The following is a 17,809-nucleotide window of genomic DNA, read 5'->3' as shown; positions in this document are numbered from 1 at the left end:
ATACAAAATCATCCAAAAACCTGGACAAAGTTGGCCTCTGAAGTATGGCTTTTCTCTTGTTCGATTTGGCACAGATCTAGATTGAAAATATTTATTACATTAAAAATAAAGTTGTTTGCATTTTAAACATGGACAACACAAATAAATGATGCCACATGTGAAAATAAAATTCAAACAACAATAACAGCTTGTTGAAGCTTTGCATTTGCAGCTTTGAACAAAAAAATTTCTTACAAATTTTTTATTTCAAAAATGCCTGAGTTGAAATGCAGAGGGACTCTCACTTAGATTGGAACTTGCGGCTAACGGATTCATAGCTGGGGACGCTGAGAACTGCACAAAAGAAGGGAATTTAACTTACTAACCAGTTCTAGTAAAAAGTAAAACAAGATCATATAATTCTGTAAAGAATAAAAGATTACCATCCCCATATGATGCCATGGTTAGAGGTGAAGAAAGAATCTTCTGGGAAATGTTACAAATATCCTCCAAAGTGATTTCATCTACGGCCTTTAAGAAATGCTCCACAGGCAATCTGCAAAGGTCAAAATTAATATAAATGACCAATTCTACATTCATTTCTATGTATAGCAGAGTACTGCTGTATTTAACTCCCAGGGAAATGATTATCTCCAATGGATATGGTAAATATTTGAATATTCTAATAGTCTAACTACAAAGGAGCTTGCTTCTGTTTCCTTCATTTGCATTTGCACTACACCACAACAATTATCATTCATTCCTCCAAAAAATTATATGATATAATCCTAGTGTGTCCAGTAGAATACACTTAGAGTAAGATGCAAAAGCAGATTATAGAAGGAAGAAATTCTGTGCTGAATAGGAGGAAGAGAAATATAATCCATCTACTCATGGCATACCTCTTTCCATATGTCAAAATCTGTCTCCCAATATCCTCTGATGCTATCGTCTGCAGGTACAACCATTATAAGCAGCACCAAATTACAAATTAACCAAAAAGAAAAACTAGGGGGTGGGAACATACTCTAGATTCCAGATTCATCAGAACAGCAGATTTGGTGGACTGTTTGGCACGATCAAGCTGACCCTGACTAACTGTGAGACCAGCCATAAACAAAAAATAAAATAAAATAAAACAAACAAACAAACAAAAGAGAGGGCTTAGTATCAGGAATCTTGCTAAGATAACAAAGAATGAGAGGGATGCAAAACACACCTTGTCCACGTGTTGCAATTGAGATCAATTCTCCTGCTGCTAAATCAACAACTTTTGATGCAAATTCAGGGACCTAAGTACACAAATCAAACATCCTCAAGCTTAGTAAAAAAGCTTAAATGGTAGAATAAAAATTTTACACACATAATCAAAATAAATTAATAATGTCAGCAAGTCTAGCAAAGTATTCAAATTGTTTTAGAAAAATGCAAATTCAGATTATTAAAGATCTAATACTCTACAAATATACACAAAATTACACTATCTAGCCAAAGAAAATAGAAAAGGGCCTTGCATTCTTTTCTTTTTTTTCTTTTTTTTTTGAATACGTGTATAATTCCATTAAAATCAGGGGGAAAAAAAGTGTTACCCAAGTACTCTAGTTGTAAATGGCGGGACAAACTATGAAAAGGGGGAAAAAAGCATCTATGAAAAACTCGAGGCCAAATAATCTAGGAAACCCTCAACTAAAAATGATGTAGACGACAAAGTCCACTCATACGAGGACTTCAGGAATAGATATTTAACTTGACCCTCAAAGCACTAAGCATTACGTTCATGCCAAAGGCACCACATAAGACACACGGAACAACTCGCCTCAGCTAATTCATTTCTTTGTCAATATAATCCATATTTATGAATGGGCTTGCAAAATTACAAACTAATGAAAAATTATACATATGGCTAAATTACAAACTACACCCTTAAAGTTTTGGGGTTGTTTGGATTTTACACCCTGAAGTTTTGGGGTGTTTGGATTTTACCCCCTAAAGTTTAGGGGTGTTTGGGTGTAAAATTCAAACACCCCCAAACCCTAGGGTGTAAAATTGAAATCCTAAAACTTCAGGGTGTAAAATCCAAACACCCCCAAATTAAGGAGGTAAAATCCAAATTTTGAAATGTCAGGGTGTAAATCCAAACACTCCCAAACTTTAGGAGTGTAATTTGCAATTTAGCTGATAAGTATTATAAATTTACACAGGACCAACTGATTTCCAAAGAATTTCCATACTATCAATACGTATCAACAGAAGCCATCCTCTAAGACAAAGCTACTATCTACTTAAGTTATTAAGCTCATATGTGTCAGAGTTTTCTTGTCTAGCCTTTCATATGAATCAAGATGAAATAATAAAATGCACAACCAGTAAACAAGCATAATGTCCAAAATCATCAAATAGAACACCAACAACCCTAGTGAAGGGCCTTAATTAAAGATAAACAATGAGATGGTCATCGAAGCCTACCTAATTAGAAAATATTAGTTCATCCTCCAGCAGTATCATTTTATTCTTGTAAATATTATGCCATTTATACAAAACCAGACTCACATGCACATGTCCCTACAGGAATGTGTACATCCGCTAAAAGTGTTGATCAAAAGTCACAACAATGGGAAGTTATAGGATATTTGCTTACAGTGCTAGCATAAATTCCAAACAATCCAGTTTCATTGAAGATGCTGTTGAATGCAGAAAAGGATTGGACTTGTTGATATTCATTCAAGACTCGGAGATCTGTATCCAAACAGACATAACATAAATTTAGATCTCAGAAAGAATGGCTACCATATTCACAGAAAGAGCTGGTGAAATTCAACAAGAAATGAGAGTAAAACAGAAAGAAAAGTAGTTTCAAGGAAAGGGATGACAAAATAAATACAAGTGACCATAACCAAAATAAAACCAAGTTATATCTATGATACTATTGCCACCATATTCACATAATGAGCTGGTGAAATTCAACAAGAAATGAGAATTACACAGAAAGGGGACTAAGTTTCAGGGAAAGGGGACAAAATGAATACAACTGACCATAATCAAAATAAAACCAAGTAATCTAGCCAAACTATTCGAGAACACCTAGGTAAAACTTAAAACTTACATAGCCGCGAGTGCATCCCTTTTCCAGGGCCCCCAGCAGAGAATGAACCACCTCCTCCCATAAGCATCTGCAGGATTCACACTTGTTAATTCATAGCCATTTTACAACTTATTTTGGGGCGTGGGGGAAAGGGGGACTGTGTTGAAAGGAATGTGAGAAGAACACTGGTCCCAAATGCACAATATCTATTTTAAATGCAATACCTGAAGAACAGTCAAAAGGACAGCTTCTTTCTCTTTACGCCAGCCACCAGGAACTTCAAAAGCAAGAGCAACATGTGTGCACTGTTCTTTCAAGGAGTTGATCAGATAAGTAACAGCACATATTAAAAGTAATAATAATAAATAAAAATACTCTTAATTAGATGACCCAACAAAAAGTCAAATAGTATTGATACATACCCCGATGTCAGCGTGACGACGGTAATCCCCTCCAACATATACAGATTTAGGCTCTTCAGCACGGTGCACGCTTGGTAAGTCGGAGAGAAGCGGTTCTGCAACTGATAGAAGCTCCTCATGTTCAACCCCAGAAGCTGCAAGAACCATCCGAGGAGCAGTATAATTCTCCTAAAAAACAGAAATCAACCACTATTTAGAAAGCCCATGCACACGAAGAAGAAAGATATAGAAAAAACAATCAAATTATGGAAGTCAACCAAGAATTGTCACATACAGACATCAAACACCATTATGAAAGTAATAGTGCACATGCTCTATTTAAAATGGTTCATGGTCTTACAGTAACAAATTCCTTCAAAATGGTGCCATCCAATCTGTTTAGTCCAGCTTCGTGAGCCAAAAGAGGAATTGCCAATGCGCCAGAATAACCAGCAGAGTGAATTGCCTCCAATAGTAAGGCATGAGGATTCTTGGAAAGTTCATCAATTTCTGCTTTCACCTTTTGTAGCTGAAAAAAATAGGTTGTACTAAGATCAGAACATTTGATGCAACCGACTACTACAAACAAAAATAAACAGGAAGATTTAAAACTATGTACAGTGTCACACATGAAAGCCTCCTAGAACTGTCTGATCTCACATGTGAATGTCAAAATAACATGGAAACCAAAAGAAATTGGGAAAAATAAATAGCTTCATACTGCATTCCTGAGGGAAAAAGAGTACAATTCAGTAGTTATACTCCACCTCATCCTTTAATTAACAGAATCAAACTCCTTAATTGTCCAAACTGATGCTCATGCAATGGCAAAGGAAGTTATTTAGCAACAGGAGTTCAATATGCCACTTGCTTAAATAAGAAAACTGTCCAGCATATATCATAGAAAAGTAGGGGAATCTGTAGTTTGCTACTCTTTCAAGTTTATTAAAGAAAGCTAATGATTAAGCCCATGGCCACTCAAGATACAAAGATCAAGAATAGCTAGGCAACTATACAAAATAAAAAAGGAAAAAAAATCCATGGAGGCTATTTTATTTTATCTTATTTATGGTCACTAGAGATATTATGCTACAAATAGGCTTATCCCTCTCTAAGAGCATTCACATTGGTTTATGCAAAGTATCTACTCCGTTATAGTACAAGTACCAACTTTTTCTAGTTTAGCTAACCACTTTACCCACATCCGATTCTCTGTTCTAAACTCTATTATATTTAAATATTCTTTCTTTCATATTTCACTATTTCCTCCCATTTCTTCTCTCTTCCTTAACCAAAAAACCCACACTTCACTGTGTTATCTATTTTTAGAGAGCACTGTAGTAAAATTTTATTTTGGCTAATGTGTTGGTTATCCAATGCGGGTATTTGTTTGGGCTTATTATAGGCATTTTGGGGGGCTTATACTATTTTAGAGAAGCCAATGTAGCTCCAACACTCCAAATCCCTCCCCTCCCACAGGTTTAAGGAGATATATCACTATGTCACAAAGGTTAGTACAAACTAGGGCTTCTTTCCACTAAGAATTCTATAATTATATCTATTCAATATTAAAAAAATGACGTAAATAAAAAATATTACCTCTTCATTGACTTCCCAATCCAAGAAGGCAGGGTTCCTCACAGCGTCAACTAGCAATTCTACCATTTGAGGAACATATGTCTTAAGAGCATCAAAAGTGTACCCCATTTGCTCCCTAGAGGCTGAGGCTCCAATGTTACCACCAATTGCTTCCACTTCCCTCACAATGCGCAAGTGGCTTCGATTTGTTGTGCTCTTGAAGGCCATTCGTTCTAACAAGTGTGAAGCCCCAAATGTCTCTGGTGTTTCATAAATGGAACCACAATCGAGATACAACCCTATTGATGCGGCAGGATTCTGATCAAAACCAACCAGCAAAAGCTTGATCAGGATTAAAAACAACAAAAATAATGGTGCAGAACTTTAACGAGAATATTTAAACAAATCAAAGTATACAAAAGGTTTGCCCATACAGGTGATGTTTCGGAAGCTATTGTGACACCATTCGGGAGAGTTGTGATTTTAGTTTTGCTTGGTTCAACATAATCAGGTAGTGGAGGGGGAAAAGTAACGCCTGCAAGTGGGATTTCGAGAGAAGGTAGAGTAGCTGACTTTTCCCCTGTCAGCCAGCTGAAGAAACCCCCGGAGGATGTCTTTGCAGCAACTGCACTCGAAGCCGCAAACCTGGTGGCCCCCAGATTGCCCACACGACCCTACTCAAGCAGTTTTGTTACAAAGGATGATGCATAACCAATTAGTAAGGCATCAATGTAGAATCATCATCAATGAAATTTTACCAGTAACTTTCCTACTTTGATACATGATAAAACAAAATGCAAATGTAGGGTCACTACTAAACAAGCTCCCATCAGAGAATCCAATAAAATTTGTTATCTTTTGTCCAGAAACATATAAAAACATAAAGGACCCTATCTGTTTCCCCCCACCAGAAAATAAAACAGACTATTTACACATTCAATAATAGTTGCAAGTAAAAAGTTCATCCCAAAAATGAATTGAAACAAATTAGAAGACTTCAGATACATGTGATGTACAAAAAGAAAACTACCCATGTGTTGCTAAAATAATATAATAAGTTAAGCAAAGCAAGACCCAGCAAAAACCAATGTCTGAGCATAACCAGAGACAAACATGAAGAAAAGAAAAATCTTTGAAGAATCTAAAGCTGATTTTGGTATTGCTAAGGAAAATTCCTGAAAACGAAAAGTCAGCAGGTAACATTAGACCCATAGTTTACACTAAAATTAACACATTTCTCTTCCTAATAACCCTTAAGATAATCCAATCCTATAGATATATAGCTTAAACAAAACAAACTCAAATCACTGATTAAGCTCTCCACCCAACACAAAATCATAAAAAAAAAAATAAAACACCAATACCCAATCATCAAAACCCAACATACCAACATCAGATCTAACATACGAAAAGTCAATTTTTAAGAAAAAAATAAATAAATTCTCAATCTTTACACTTTCATGATGTTTGAGTCTAGGCTAAGATGTCTTAACTTCATAAACCTTATTTTTTTTGTGTCACCTACCATTTTCTAGGGAAGCAAACAGAAAGTTAGGATTAGTTAGAGTGAGGAACAGAGAACTGACCTTGAGAGACCTGAGACGTGAAGCTGCGGTTCGGTACATGGTGGTCGGTTAAGGTTGGCTGCAGTCAAGCCCTAGAATAGATTAGAAGAGAAGAGTTGAAAACCTCGCAGTCTCGCACTGTCTGTCTCTGTGATTTTTTTGTTTTTTTGGGTTTAGTTTTTGAGGTTTCTGAAGAGAAACTATTGAGTGGCGACACAACACAGAAACAAGTATTGGGCCGGTCGGGACTTGGGTATTTATCAGATCAGCCCAACTTTCGCGAGTTAAAAAAACAAAACAAAAAAATTTGCCAATATAAAAGCAAGCCCAACCTAAACTTCATAGAGATTAAATTAAAAAGGGGAATTGTAATCGGTACCCTTTTATTAATCACAACTTGCCCATGGGGCGAGTTATGTTACAAGTTGTGATATCAACATAACTCTTAAAATGAACGTGTAAAAGGGGTTGTTTATGCCGTCCAATGGTAAGATGTCACATCAGGTTTTTACTGACTAAACAATAAACTTTAATACACACCATTAAGTAACACACACACACATTTACCTCCAAATCTTCATAAATCAAAACCCAATTTTACCGTGAAAATCACAGAAGTGACCGTTGGAGACAATGCCAATGATGCTCTTATAGTCTGAAATTGCCTTGATTCAACCACATCAGCCAAGGGCCAGGTCCGTTTGATGTTGCAATCACAAAGACCATTCAACCACATTGGGCAAGGACTAGATGGCTGTGCCGACGATGTTGGCCATTTTTTAAATCTCAGTGACTTAGAGTTATAGACCAAGTTTCTCTTAGAAAAGTAGCAATAACTCAGAAAAATATCCTGCTTAGATTTTTTTTTATTAAATTTGCTTTTTGAGAGGGAGTGGTGGTGTGTTTTTCATAATAAATTAACTTTCTGAGTTTTTTTTTTTTTTTTTTTTTTTTGGTTACAGTCTAGTCACTAGTGTAAAGAGGTATATATTGGTCTTATACTTTTATACAATATAAGAGCACCCCTACCTACTAGAGAAAGGGCCCAAAATTGGGGCAAAATTGATATATTTTTTATAACAAAAAAATTTTGAGATATAGGGCAAAAAATTAGTTTTACATTTTTTTCTACATTTAAGAAGTCTTAAAAAATTAAATAATGCTAGAGATAATACAACTTTAAATACATGGATCTTATAAATATATGTGTCACTAATCATAAGAAATAATTCAGATAGAAAAATGCCAAAAATACTATAAATTTAAATACATAGAACTTTTAAATTGATGTGACAATATGATTTGTGGACATCAACAACTTATTAAATAAATTTTTTAATTAATTTTTGTGATTGATGATGCATCTTTATAAGACTCATGTTGTAAAATTTATAATTTCTCTAACATCATCTATTCAAATATATGTTTATTATCTTCTTAAAATATCACTAATCACATTCATTGTTTATCGTTTGCAAGTTTTTTTGTAGTAAAATTTGTTATATCTTTAGCATTTGTCCAACAAAAAAAAAGTATTACAAAATAAAAGAATGGATTTTTTATTTATAAATTATGATATTAAACACTAGCTAAATATTATTAAGTGGGTTCTTCAAAAAAAATTATTTAAGTGATAATAAAAATGCCACATTTAAATATATTTCCTTAGGCCCCTAATTTTGTTGAGCCAGTATAAGAGTTCACACATCTAAATCACGTAAATGTAAAATTAGTGTCATATTTTTTTGTTACGTAAAATAAATTTGTGATGTATTAGCTATCACCTTAAATCTAGCAATGTCAAAGGCAAAATTATTGCTTCAATGAATCTTAGAATAATTTTAGACTTTAGTGCTATACAACTTTTTTTTTTTTTTTTTGCTTTAACAATTTATAATCTAGTTATCAAGAGTCCTAGAGTTTATATTGGCACCTCCTAATATTTTTAATGGAATGATTCAAATTCATCTTCTTCCAATTATCAATTATATATATATATATATATAAACAGAATTATAATCTAGTTATTGCCTTGACTAAGATTTTTATGTCGGTATTTGTCAACTTAATAAATGGTTCTCATAACAATTGGTTAATTTATTATGAAAAAATAATTCTTGAGATGAAATGAATATATTTAGTCAGAATTAATGTTGCCTTAATAGTTTTCAAGTTTTGGAATATTACATCGTTATTTATTTGATTGGTTAATTTATTATGAAAAAAAAATTGAGATGAAATGAATATTTTAAGCGGGATTTATGTTGGCTTAATCGTCTTCAAATTTAGGAATACTAGCTTGTAACCCATATATATGCATTGATACACTTAAAGATAAACAATAAGATGCATAATATAATTCATATATAAATATATATATATATATATATATATAATTTAAATACTATTGATAGTCATTTTTATATTTCATTAATTTTTTTAAAAAAAATTGTAAGGATATTATTAGATATAAAATGTAAATTGTCAATTTTTTTTAATTATTATGAAGCACCTTTTTTTATGATTCATTTATTTTAAACTCTTTGGTTTTTATAATTAATAACTCACTTGGATAAATATTTATGATGTGGTCCCACATTTGATTCTAAAATTAAGAAATAAAACTCTTTAAGAATAAATAATTTAGGACACATAGTCCAAATTGAAACTCTAATTTAAAATTCTAATTTGAATTTCTCTCAATTTCACTTATTATTCCTATGGGGGGAAAAAATGCCCAGCCAACATAATGGCCGAAGGCCCATAGGAAGGCTATTTTGCGGCCAAGAAGAAGAAGATGGAAAAGGCAGGGCCCGTCTGGAAGTGGGACCCTCAGAAGGAAGAATTATCACAATCCGAAGAGGATATCTTCTGTCCGAAGAGGTTGTAATCCTCTGACGCAATATTATAAATCAATTGAATGTGTGAAAGGCCAGAATGAACTTCGAGGACTCCACCTGATCAAGATAAACTCCGAGCATGTTATGGAACGATAAGGATGGAACAATATCTAAGGGGAAAGCTGCTACCACCGTATTTAATACACTGCAGCAACTTTTCTGGCCGCATGGAGAAGACCCCTGAACAGTGCATCCTAACCTACCGCCACTCACACAGAGCCAAAAGAAGATGCCTGACGTGACATGTACTTAAGTAAACTCATGGATGAGGAACAAGTGGACGATGGAGATGAGGAGAAGGGTGACTATATAAAGGAAGGAAGCCCCCAAGAAGGGGGGGCGCGAGAAAAAGAGAGAGCTTAATTGTAACCCTAAGATTTATGTTCATCAGACAAATAATAGTGTAGCTCTTCGGATTTTCAGATTCTACGTGTAAACTCATTTTGGCTTGTGTTTAAATGTTGTGATCCATTGTTATCAATCTCATACTTAACCTAACTCTTTCACCCATACTCTACAAATTAATTGTTTTTGGGTTTGAGCCACAAATACCAACCCTACAATTCCACATAAATTTAGACATATGGCGCAAAATTAGATTATAATTTCAAATTCTAATTCAATTTCCCTAAGCTTTAACTATTTATATATATATTAATTATATAATTATAAATTAATTAAAAATTTTTTAGTTAGATGATTATGTTTTTATGGTTTATTATATTGAACTCCTTGTTTTTTATACTAAATTAACTAATTTGACACAAAAATTTAAAAATTTAGATTAGATGGGACATATGGCGCAAAATTAAACTCTAATTGAAATTTAATTAACTCACTTGGCACAAAATTCTAAAATTTAGATTAGACGAGACACATAGTGCAAAATTAGACTCTAATTGAATTCCAATTTGAAATTTAATTGACTCACTTGGTACAAAATTCTAAAATTTAAATTAGACGAGACATATGGTGCAAAATTAGATTCTAATTGAATTCCAATTTAAATTTAATTGAATTTTCTCTCTGCTTTACTTCTTCTTCTTATTATTATTATTATTATAAAAAATTACATTGTTTTTTATTTGATGGTTCGTTTTAGGTGTCCCCCCCCCCCTCCCCAAAAAAAAGAAGAAAAATAAAAATAAAAATAAATTTTCAAGTAACTCATTGATATCCATACTTGGTCAAATCACAGATGTGGAATTGTTTATACTCCTTTTTGGAAAGCAAATTCCACTATTACCAAGAAGAATTGTTGATAAACAATTTCTTTATTATAGAGGCCCAAATCGGATTGAGATCAGGGTAGAGTATTGCACTAAATACAATTACTCTCGTTCCTCCCACACAAACGCCAAAAAAAAAAAAAAAACCTTTTCACTCTTTAACATTTTCTAACTTTTTCTATTTAAAGATTAAGATTAAAAGTTGTTTTTATTTACTCTCAATCTTAAGCATTAAAAACTACTGCGAGTGGTGCAATACTTAGTTTATTGCTAGTGACCTCAATCCAACCCAAACTCATATGTGAGTTAGGCAAATTGTACTCGTCTTAAACAAGTTGTACTCTTTTTGCTTAATACTACTATTGTAATTGTTGTATTAGCAAAGTAATTAAGTTTTTTGCAATTCTTCATTCTCATGCCACGTGATGATTGGCACCTTAAGTTTATTTATAACCAATATAAAGCCTCTATACAACAAGTCTAGGAGTTGTTTAGAGAGTTTAGGTCTGGTTTTCAAAATGATGTGAAAAGTAAAAATTGTGATTTAAAAAGTGTTATGAAAGCATGTGTTTAAAGTACTCATAATGCAAAAAAAAAAAAAAAAAAAAAAAAAAGGTGTCTAGTACCATGTTTCTAATAATATATTTCAAAAGTAAAAAAAACATAATTGAGTGTTTAGTATGAGTATGTGTTTTTAAGAGCATTAACATTGGGGTGTAACCCCCTCCCCCCCCCTCCCTAAATTGCTATTTTACCAACATACACGCCTAAAATGAGCTTTACTCAAGTATGCATTGCAAAATTTTTAGTAATTGTGAACAGTGAATTCAAAGATATACCAACTACTGTAGCAGTGTTGGTAAAACCAACTATATTATTTTAATCAAAATATCTCCTCTTTCTCTCTCTTTAGTCACTCTTCTCCAATTTGGAGGCACAATTTTTTGATGTATCTCAAAATACTCCAACGGCTATCCAAGATTCTTCACGGAACTTGAAATTGTCACACCTAAAACAACAAAATGGGGTGGCAACTTCAGTGTAGAGAAATGCAACCTCCTTCTGGGCATGGCTTAACACTAGCATGGATGCCATGCATGGTAATGAGCAAAAGCAAGAGAAATTTCGTGCAAAAGTTTGGCAATACTTTTGCAAACACAATATCTTCGAAACCATACATACTTCTTCCTTCCTAACAAGTTGATGATCTATGATTAATATGGAGACAGATAAGTTTTATGGGTTCATGGCTAAAAATTGAGGCAAAGAATCAAAGTGGTGTGATTAACCAAATTAAGGTATAAATTATATTACAATTGTGTCAAAATATTAATTTAGCAATAGTTTGAATGTACTAATTATGTTCTATTTAAAAAAAAAATAGTTTGAGCAGGCAAAGAATTTTATATAGATATGCATCATCCAACAATACAAATTTCTAATTTGAACATTGTTGCCTTATGTTGAATAACCAACCAATGTGGAGTAAGCTTATGGAAAGATCAAAAGGTTTACCTCAACTTCAAGTTCAATAGATTAAGTCGCACGTGGAGAGGAGGAGGGGGGGGGGTGGGGGATGATGACATAATAGAGTTCGATAGACCGATTGGTAGAAAAGCCAAAAAGGCTACCTAGGTTTGGCACATGCAAATGATATCTTATTCCAACCTAATTTTTGATAGTAGCTTATTTTTGGCCTAGGTTTGGCATATGTAAATGATATATTTTTCCAACCTTATTTGGTAGTAGATCATGGCAATGACTTGTATTTTGTTATTTTAGAAAATGGTATTAACTCTTCTTATGTGATTCCTTTGTATTTTCTATTATGCCACTTATGTAATCACAACATTCTAGCTTATATATTTTCAATGCTCGATGTCATATCTTCTATACTTATGTCTTGTTTCAACCTTATTTTGGTAAATTCTTCTAAGAGTTTTTCTCTTATATTATATTTAATACACTAAGGGTCTGTTTGGGATCTACTTATTTTGCTAAGACTGAAATTTTTTTACTGAAAATACTGTAGATAAAGATGAAAATTAGCTAAATAGTACAGTAAGACTCATAAATAGTACCAAAAGTGTAGTGAGGCCCATGTATAGTAACAAAAATAAGCTGAATAGGAAAATAGATTGACTTTTTAATTTTTTCCAAACACACTAAGAATGAGTTTGGATTGCACATTTCAACTGGCATTTTGCGTTTGGTGTTTGAAAGGTGGGTCCCATGGCAACTGTGCACTTTTCAGCCAACTTTAAGATAAACGTAGATTACATATTTTGCTGGGTCCCACACGATACTATTCATATTTAAAAATTATTTTGTTACAGTATTTTTAGTAATAAGTTTTCAGTTTTCAGCAAGTAAGCAGTATTTAAACAGACTCTAGTTTTTTTCCCCCAAACAAATACTACAAAATTTGTTTTTCTTACATTTCTTTCACATATATTGATAATTTCTTAACAATGTTGTCTTGAAAGTTGTGTACATGGGTTGCTCCCTTTTTCTCGCAAATTGTTTTTTGATAACTCAAATGAGGATGAGATATGAATCAACTTCTCAAGGGTTCAACATCACAACATAAATGTTGTTCGAATATCAGACGTAATCATTTGGCAGATATGAAAAACTTTATATCAATTACTTTGTCAAATCACTTGTATATCATCCCAATTTATTTTAGAGGAGATTTTAGAAAAGGCATTTTTTTTTTCAATCTAAGGTAAAAGCTTATGAACCTTATTTTATCCAAAAAAGGGATAACTCCCAAGGCTCAATTTATCTTCCCTTCAAAATTTGATTTTAGCAATTTTCATGTTTTTTTTTTGGGGGGGGGGGGGGGGGGTTGTTTATAACATGGCTGATAAAATTCCTCAATGAAGAAGTGGTACCAGTAAACATATATAGATTAAAACCCTATTGCTCTAGATTAATGACACTTTTTCTAAGTGTCAATTTCATTTCTGAGTGTAATTAATTACTATTTTCTATATAAAAACTACAATAGTTTTTATTTTATTTTTATTTTTTAGGTTTTTTGGTTGCATCTTATATGGCAAGAAAAAAATCCAGGATTTTGCAAACAAATTGAGCAATTGGGGGAGGGGGAGGGGGGGGATTATATTATATTAAAAAATGATTAAGACCTTAATTTTCATTAAAGAAAGGACGCCATTGATAATAGACATGACATGCCTAACATTATTGGTATTAGTATTTTTTTTTTCCCCTCTTAAATTGTAACTTATTTTTCAAGTGATCATGTATAAGCAAAGTGAAAATTTAAAACTTTTGTTTAACTACTTCATGCATCGCATGAGTTAGCGACTAGTTGCTTCTATTTGCAAGCCCACACACATTTTACTTTACATAATAAGTCAGTTTACTTTTTTAAATATAAGAGCATTAGTATTGGTGGTGCTAAATCTAGCATCTCTTAAACACATGCGAATAGAAGCATTTATTTCTTTCTAGTGAGTGGTTTAACAGCAATTTAAGCCATACCAATATGCAAATAACTAAGTTTTTTAGCAATGAAATCATTAATATTTCTCTTAGAAAACAAACAACATTTTCATGAGTTTTGAAATAGAAAATATTTGTTCAACAGTTCTCACTTTGTAAATGGGACGAAGAGTGGTTTCAACCCAACTAGTATATAGTTTTTTAGCACCACCAAACAATTTATGGCTACATTGGTAGAGCCAAAGCCAAATAATTTGGCTCCATAGCTACAATGTCAGCTAAAAGGCACAATAGCTCATGGGTTAAAAAAAAGTATTATTAAATTGTGTTCATACTGCTTTATATTAAATATATTATTTTATTCATATGTCCACACTGCTTTGTAGTGAATATATTATTTTATTATAGTAGATATATTATTTTATTGTATTAAAAAGTAAAATAAAATCATTAATGTTAGATGTTTTGTAAAGTAAGAAAGTAAGATAGATAAATTAGTTTTTTATGAAATTATATTACTAAATTTATGACTTCACTAATGTGGATGCTGGTTTGCAAATCTAATAAAGTAATAGGTCCTACGTGGCTTTCTCTTCAACCTTTTATTTTTCAACTGTACTTTCACCCAAAAAAAAAACAATTAGTTTATTTTATTTAACTTTTAGTTTTATTTATAGTATTTTCAATAAAATAAATTGCTCCGAACATACTCTAATTATCAAAGATTATAACCATTGGATTTCCCCCCACAAAATAAAAAATAAAAAATAAAAAAATAAAAAAAATAAAAAAATAAAAAGTAAAGGAATAATAATATTAGCCATAGAATGTGGAAGCCGTCAGATCTATTAATACTACTGGGGCTTGAAGGCCCAAACTTGCTTTAAAGCCCATGACTATATCAATACTCCCTTATGTTACTATGTACATTATATTTATATATAATTCTTTTTTTAACAACATATTTATATTTTACACAACACAATACTGTACTGTACATAAAGACTTGAAAATGTAAATATCAATTCGGTTTGCTCTCTTTTACCATAAGCATTGATCTTATATAAAAGTGCTAGCTTTTAGATGTCTGTTAACTATTGATATTGGTTTTTTTGGGGAAAAATAAGGTAGTGCTATTGATACTGATTGGTATTGCCTCACCTGTCCACTTAATAAAATCTTCTTCGGTAGTTTAGTTATAGTAACAAGACAGCAGATAAAGGATTCAGCAGGAAAAAAAATAAAATAAAATAAAAAAAGTCATACAAAGGTGTCAAACAATCAACTAGAAAGAAGGATAGTTTAAGTTCTCCATGAGTTAGTGGCCGGAAACTTCATGTTATGCCAGAAAATAGAATTGAAGATCACTCTGTCATTTTCTTTTCTTCATGGATAAGTAGTACAGCATATAATCGAAGATCAAACAAACAATTCATTCATCACAATCATATATATTAGGAGAACCTACAAGTTGTTGTAGCTAAACCTAACTTGAATAATCTTTTAAGCCCTTCATATCATATGTGTATACAGGGACGGACCCACGTTGGGGCAGAGGGGGGCCATTGCCCCCCCCCCCCCACAATTAAAAAAAAAAAAAAACTAGTATAAAAAAAATTAAGATTTGCCTGTTAATATATATATATATATATATTTCTCTCTTCTAAATATTTAGATATTAACCTACAAGAAAATAAATAAAATCCATGCCCCTTTAACTACAAAAACAAAATAAAAAAAATAAATATGGACTAAACAAAAATCGCGCACAAAATAAGAAACAATTATTTGTATGTTATACTTTGTTGATATGCTTTATAATATGAAATGTTTAAGAAATACTTATTTTGTATGTAGTATTTTGTTAAATATAAAATAAATATTAGTTTTTATTTTCATAATTTTTTTTTTTTTTTGGTTTTAAGCTTTGGCCCCCCTCAAGTATAAATCCTGGTTCCGTCCCTGTGTGTATATGATAATCAATCCAAAACAAGCTAGAGTAAATCTTTAAAGAGTCAGCTCTTGAATTTATACACTATCAAGTTTATTAAATCAATGGAAGAACTCAGCGTTACTGAGCTTACGAATTCCATCTGATTTAAAGGATTTGGTGCAATGCACACTGAATGGACCAACCAACAAAAAGGATAGGAGGTGAGTTCTGTTATTTGAAGATGTATTTAAAGAACTTGCGCAGGGAAATTTTAGAAGAAACCTTGAAGTTTAACTACATTGATCGCGAGGCTAATGGAGCTGCTCATGAACATAGACAATGGTTTTGTGTACAAATTTTATAAACTGCTTTCTGTTTTTTAACAAATTTCAAACGGCATATCCCAAAAAGTACATGAATTCCAATAGTAATGCACTCATTATGCTGAACATGTAAAGCCCAAAGCAAAGGAGTAGGAGTCCATCTTGTGTCCAAGGCCTTGGTCATCACTTTTTCCCTTTAATTATTTAGCTATTCACAATGTCCTTCCTAAACTATAATATCGAGTCATCGACCAATGTACACCATCAAGCATCAACTATTGGAAATAAGCAAATAGCCCTTTGTAGCAAGGGAGTCAATACCGTACCGGAGGCTATACCGGTTTGCCCAGCGGTACGGTATATTTCGGATACCGGTCAATACCGGTGTACCGTTTCGGGTTTACCGCTATTTTTTATATTTTAAAATAAATAAATATATATATATATATATATGTGTGTGTGTATGTGTGTGTATATATATATAATAAATATAAAGTTTACCATAAAACATTTCCTTAATTCAAAACTAATTATTCATAATTTTAGACTTTAGTATCAATTAAAAAAAAAAAAACACACAACATAAAAAATAGAAAGCTTAAAAGTTACCATTGCATACTAAGAAAACAAATAATACTAATAAGTTAATGCAAATAAGTTACCATTCTACCCTAACAAAAATTCAAAAATTACAAAACTTTAAAAAAAAAAAAAAACTTTTTTCTGTACCGGCTAGTACGCCGGTACCCGGCCGGTATTGTTTGAAATTGGCCGGTATGGCGGTACATGGCCGGTACGGCCGGTATTTAAACCGGTACGAAACGTTAATATTTCGATACCGGTATGCAACCGGTACGGCCGGTACCAGTACAGTATCAACTTCTTGCTTTGTAGTCCATCTATGCCGCTTTTTATGGAGACAAAAATAGTAACATTTTTTTTTTGCGGCATTTATTACTGTTACTTAAATGTGACATTTTTAAGTTGCCCAGCTGCTAGTTGAACACACTTTACTGTCGAGCCTTGTCAGTCAAGAAACTCAAAACTCTCTCTCTGTGTGGAAAAAACAAAAAACAAAAAATTGTGAAGTGATGTGCACCAACTTAGGCGAGGGGTGTATCATGTCATATGGTCCATGATTAAAATAAAGTGTGGCTAATTTACGTTTGTCGTGTTAAGTTCATTCCTTTTTTTTTTTTTTTGACAAAAATTTTCATTCCTATTTAGATAGCAAGGACACACGTGGCGGCTTCAGGAATTTTTTTTAATGGGGTCAATAGCATTGTAATTTTTTTACGCTAAAGTGGTGTAATTTTTTACTAATGAAGAAGAAAAGTGAAGGAAAAAA

General features: G+C 32.5%; 1 protein-coding gene across 1 annotated transcript; it reads right to left on the bottom strand.

Moving 5' to 3' along the window:
* Positions 1–21: 21 nt before the first annotated feature.
* Positions 22–6,794, bottom strand: LOC112023692 (mitochondrial-processing peptidase subunit alpha). The gene is made up of 13 exons (XM_024056313.2): positions 6,627–6,794; positions 5,475–5,714; positions 5,062–5,358; positions 3,824–3,991; positions 3,484–3,651; positions 3,286–3,366; positions 3,083–3,149; positions 2,618–2,715; positions 1,199–1,271; positions 1,007–1,077; positions 882–931; positions 423–535; positions 22–333 (listed from the first exon to the last, which is right to left on the bottom strand). Exons 1-13 carry the CDS (start codon positions 6,663–6,665, stop codon positions 281–283), a joined length of 1,518 nt encoding a protein of 505 aa, XP_023912081.1. The 5' UTR covers positions 6,666–6,794; the 3' UTR covers positions 22–280.
* Between the last annotated feature and the right edge of the window lie 11,015 nt (positions 6,795–17,809).

The sequence above is a fragment of the Quercus suber genome, unplaced genomic scaffold, assembly GCF_002906115.3.
Source record: "Quercus suber isolate HL8 unplaced genomic scaffold, Cork oak 2.0 scaffold_734, whole genome shotgun sequence".
NCBI lineage: Eukaryota > Viridiplantae > Streptophyta > Magnoliopsida > Fagales > Fagaceae > Quercus > Quercus suber.
Note: the sequence above shows the minus strand (reverse complement) of the source record. Positions and strands in the feature narration are given on the sequence as shown.

Excerpts from the sequence above, each read along its gene's own strand:
- LOC112023692 (XM_024056313.2), bottom strand. The coding sequence starts at position 6,665 with ATGTACCGAACCGCAGCTTCACGTCTCAGGTCTCTCAAG. Across the intron at positions 3,992-5,061 it reads ATTGGGAAGTCAATGAAGAG|CTACAAAAGGTGAAAGCAGA; the intron begins GTAATATTTTTT and ends TATTTTTTTCAG. Across the intron at positions 334-422 it reads CATGGCATCATATGGGGATG|TTCTCAGCGTCCCCAGCTAT; the intron begins GTAATCTTTTAT and ends TCTTTTGTGCAG.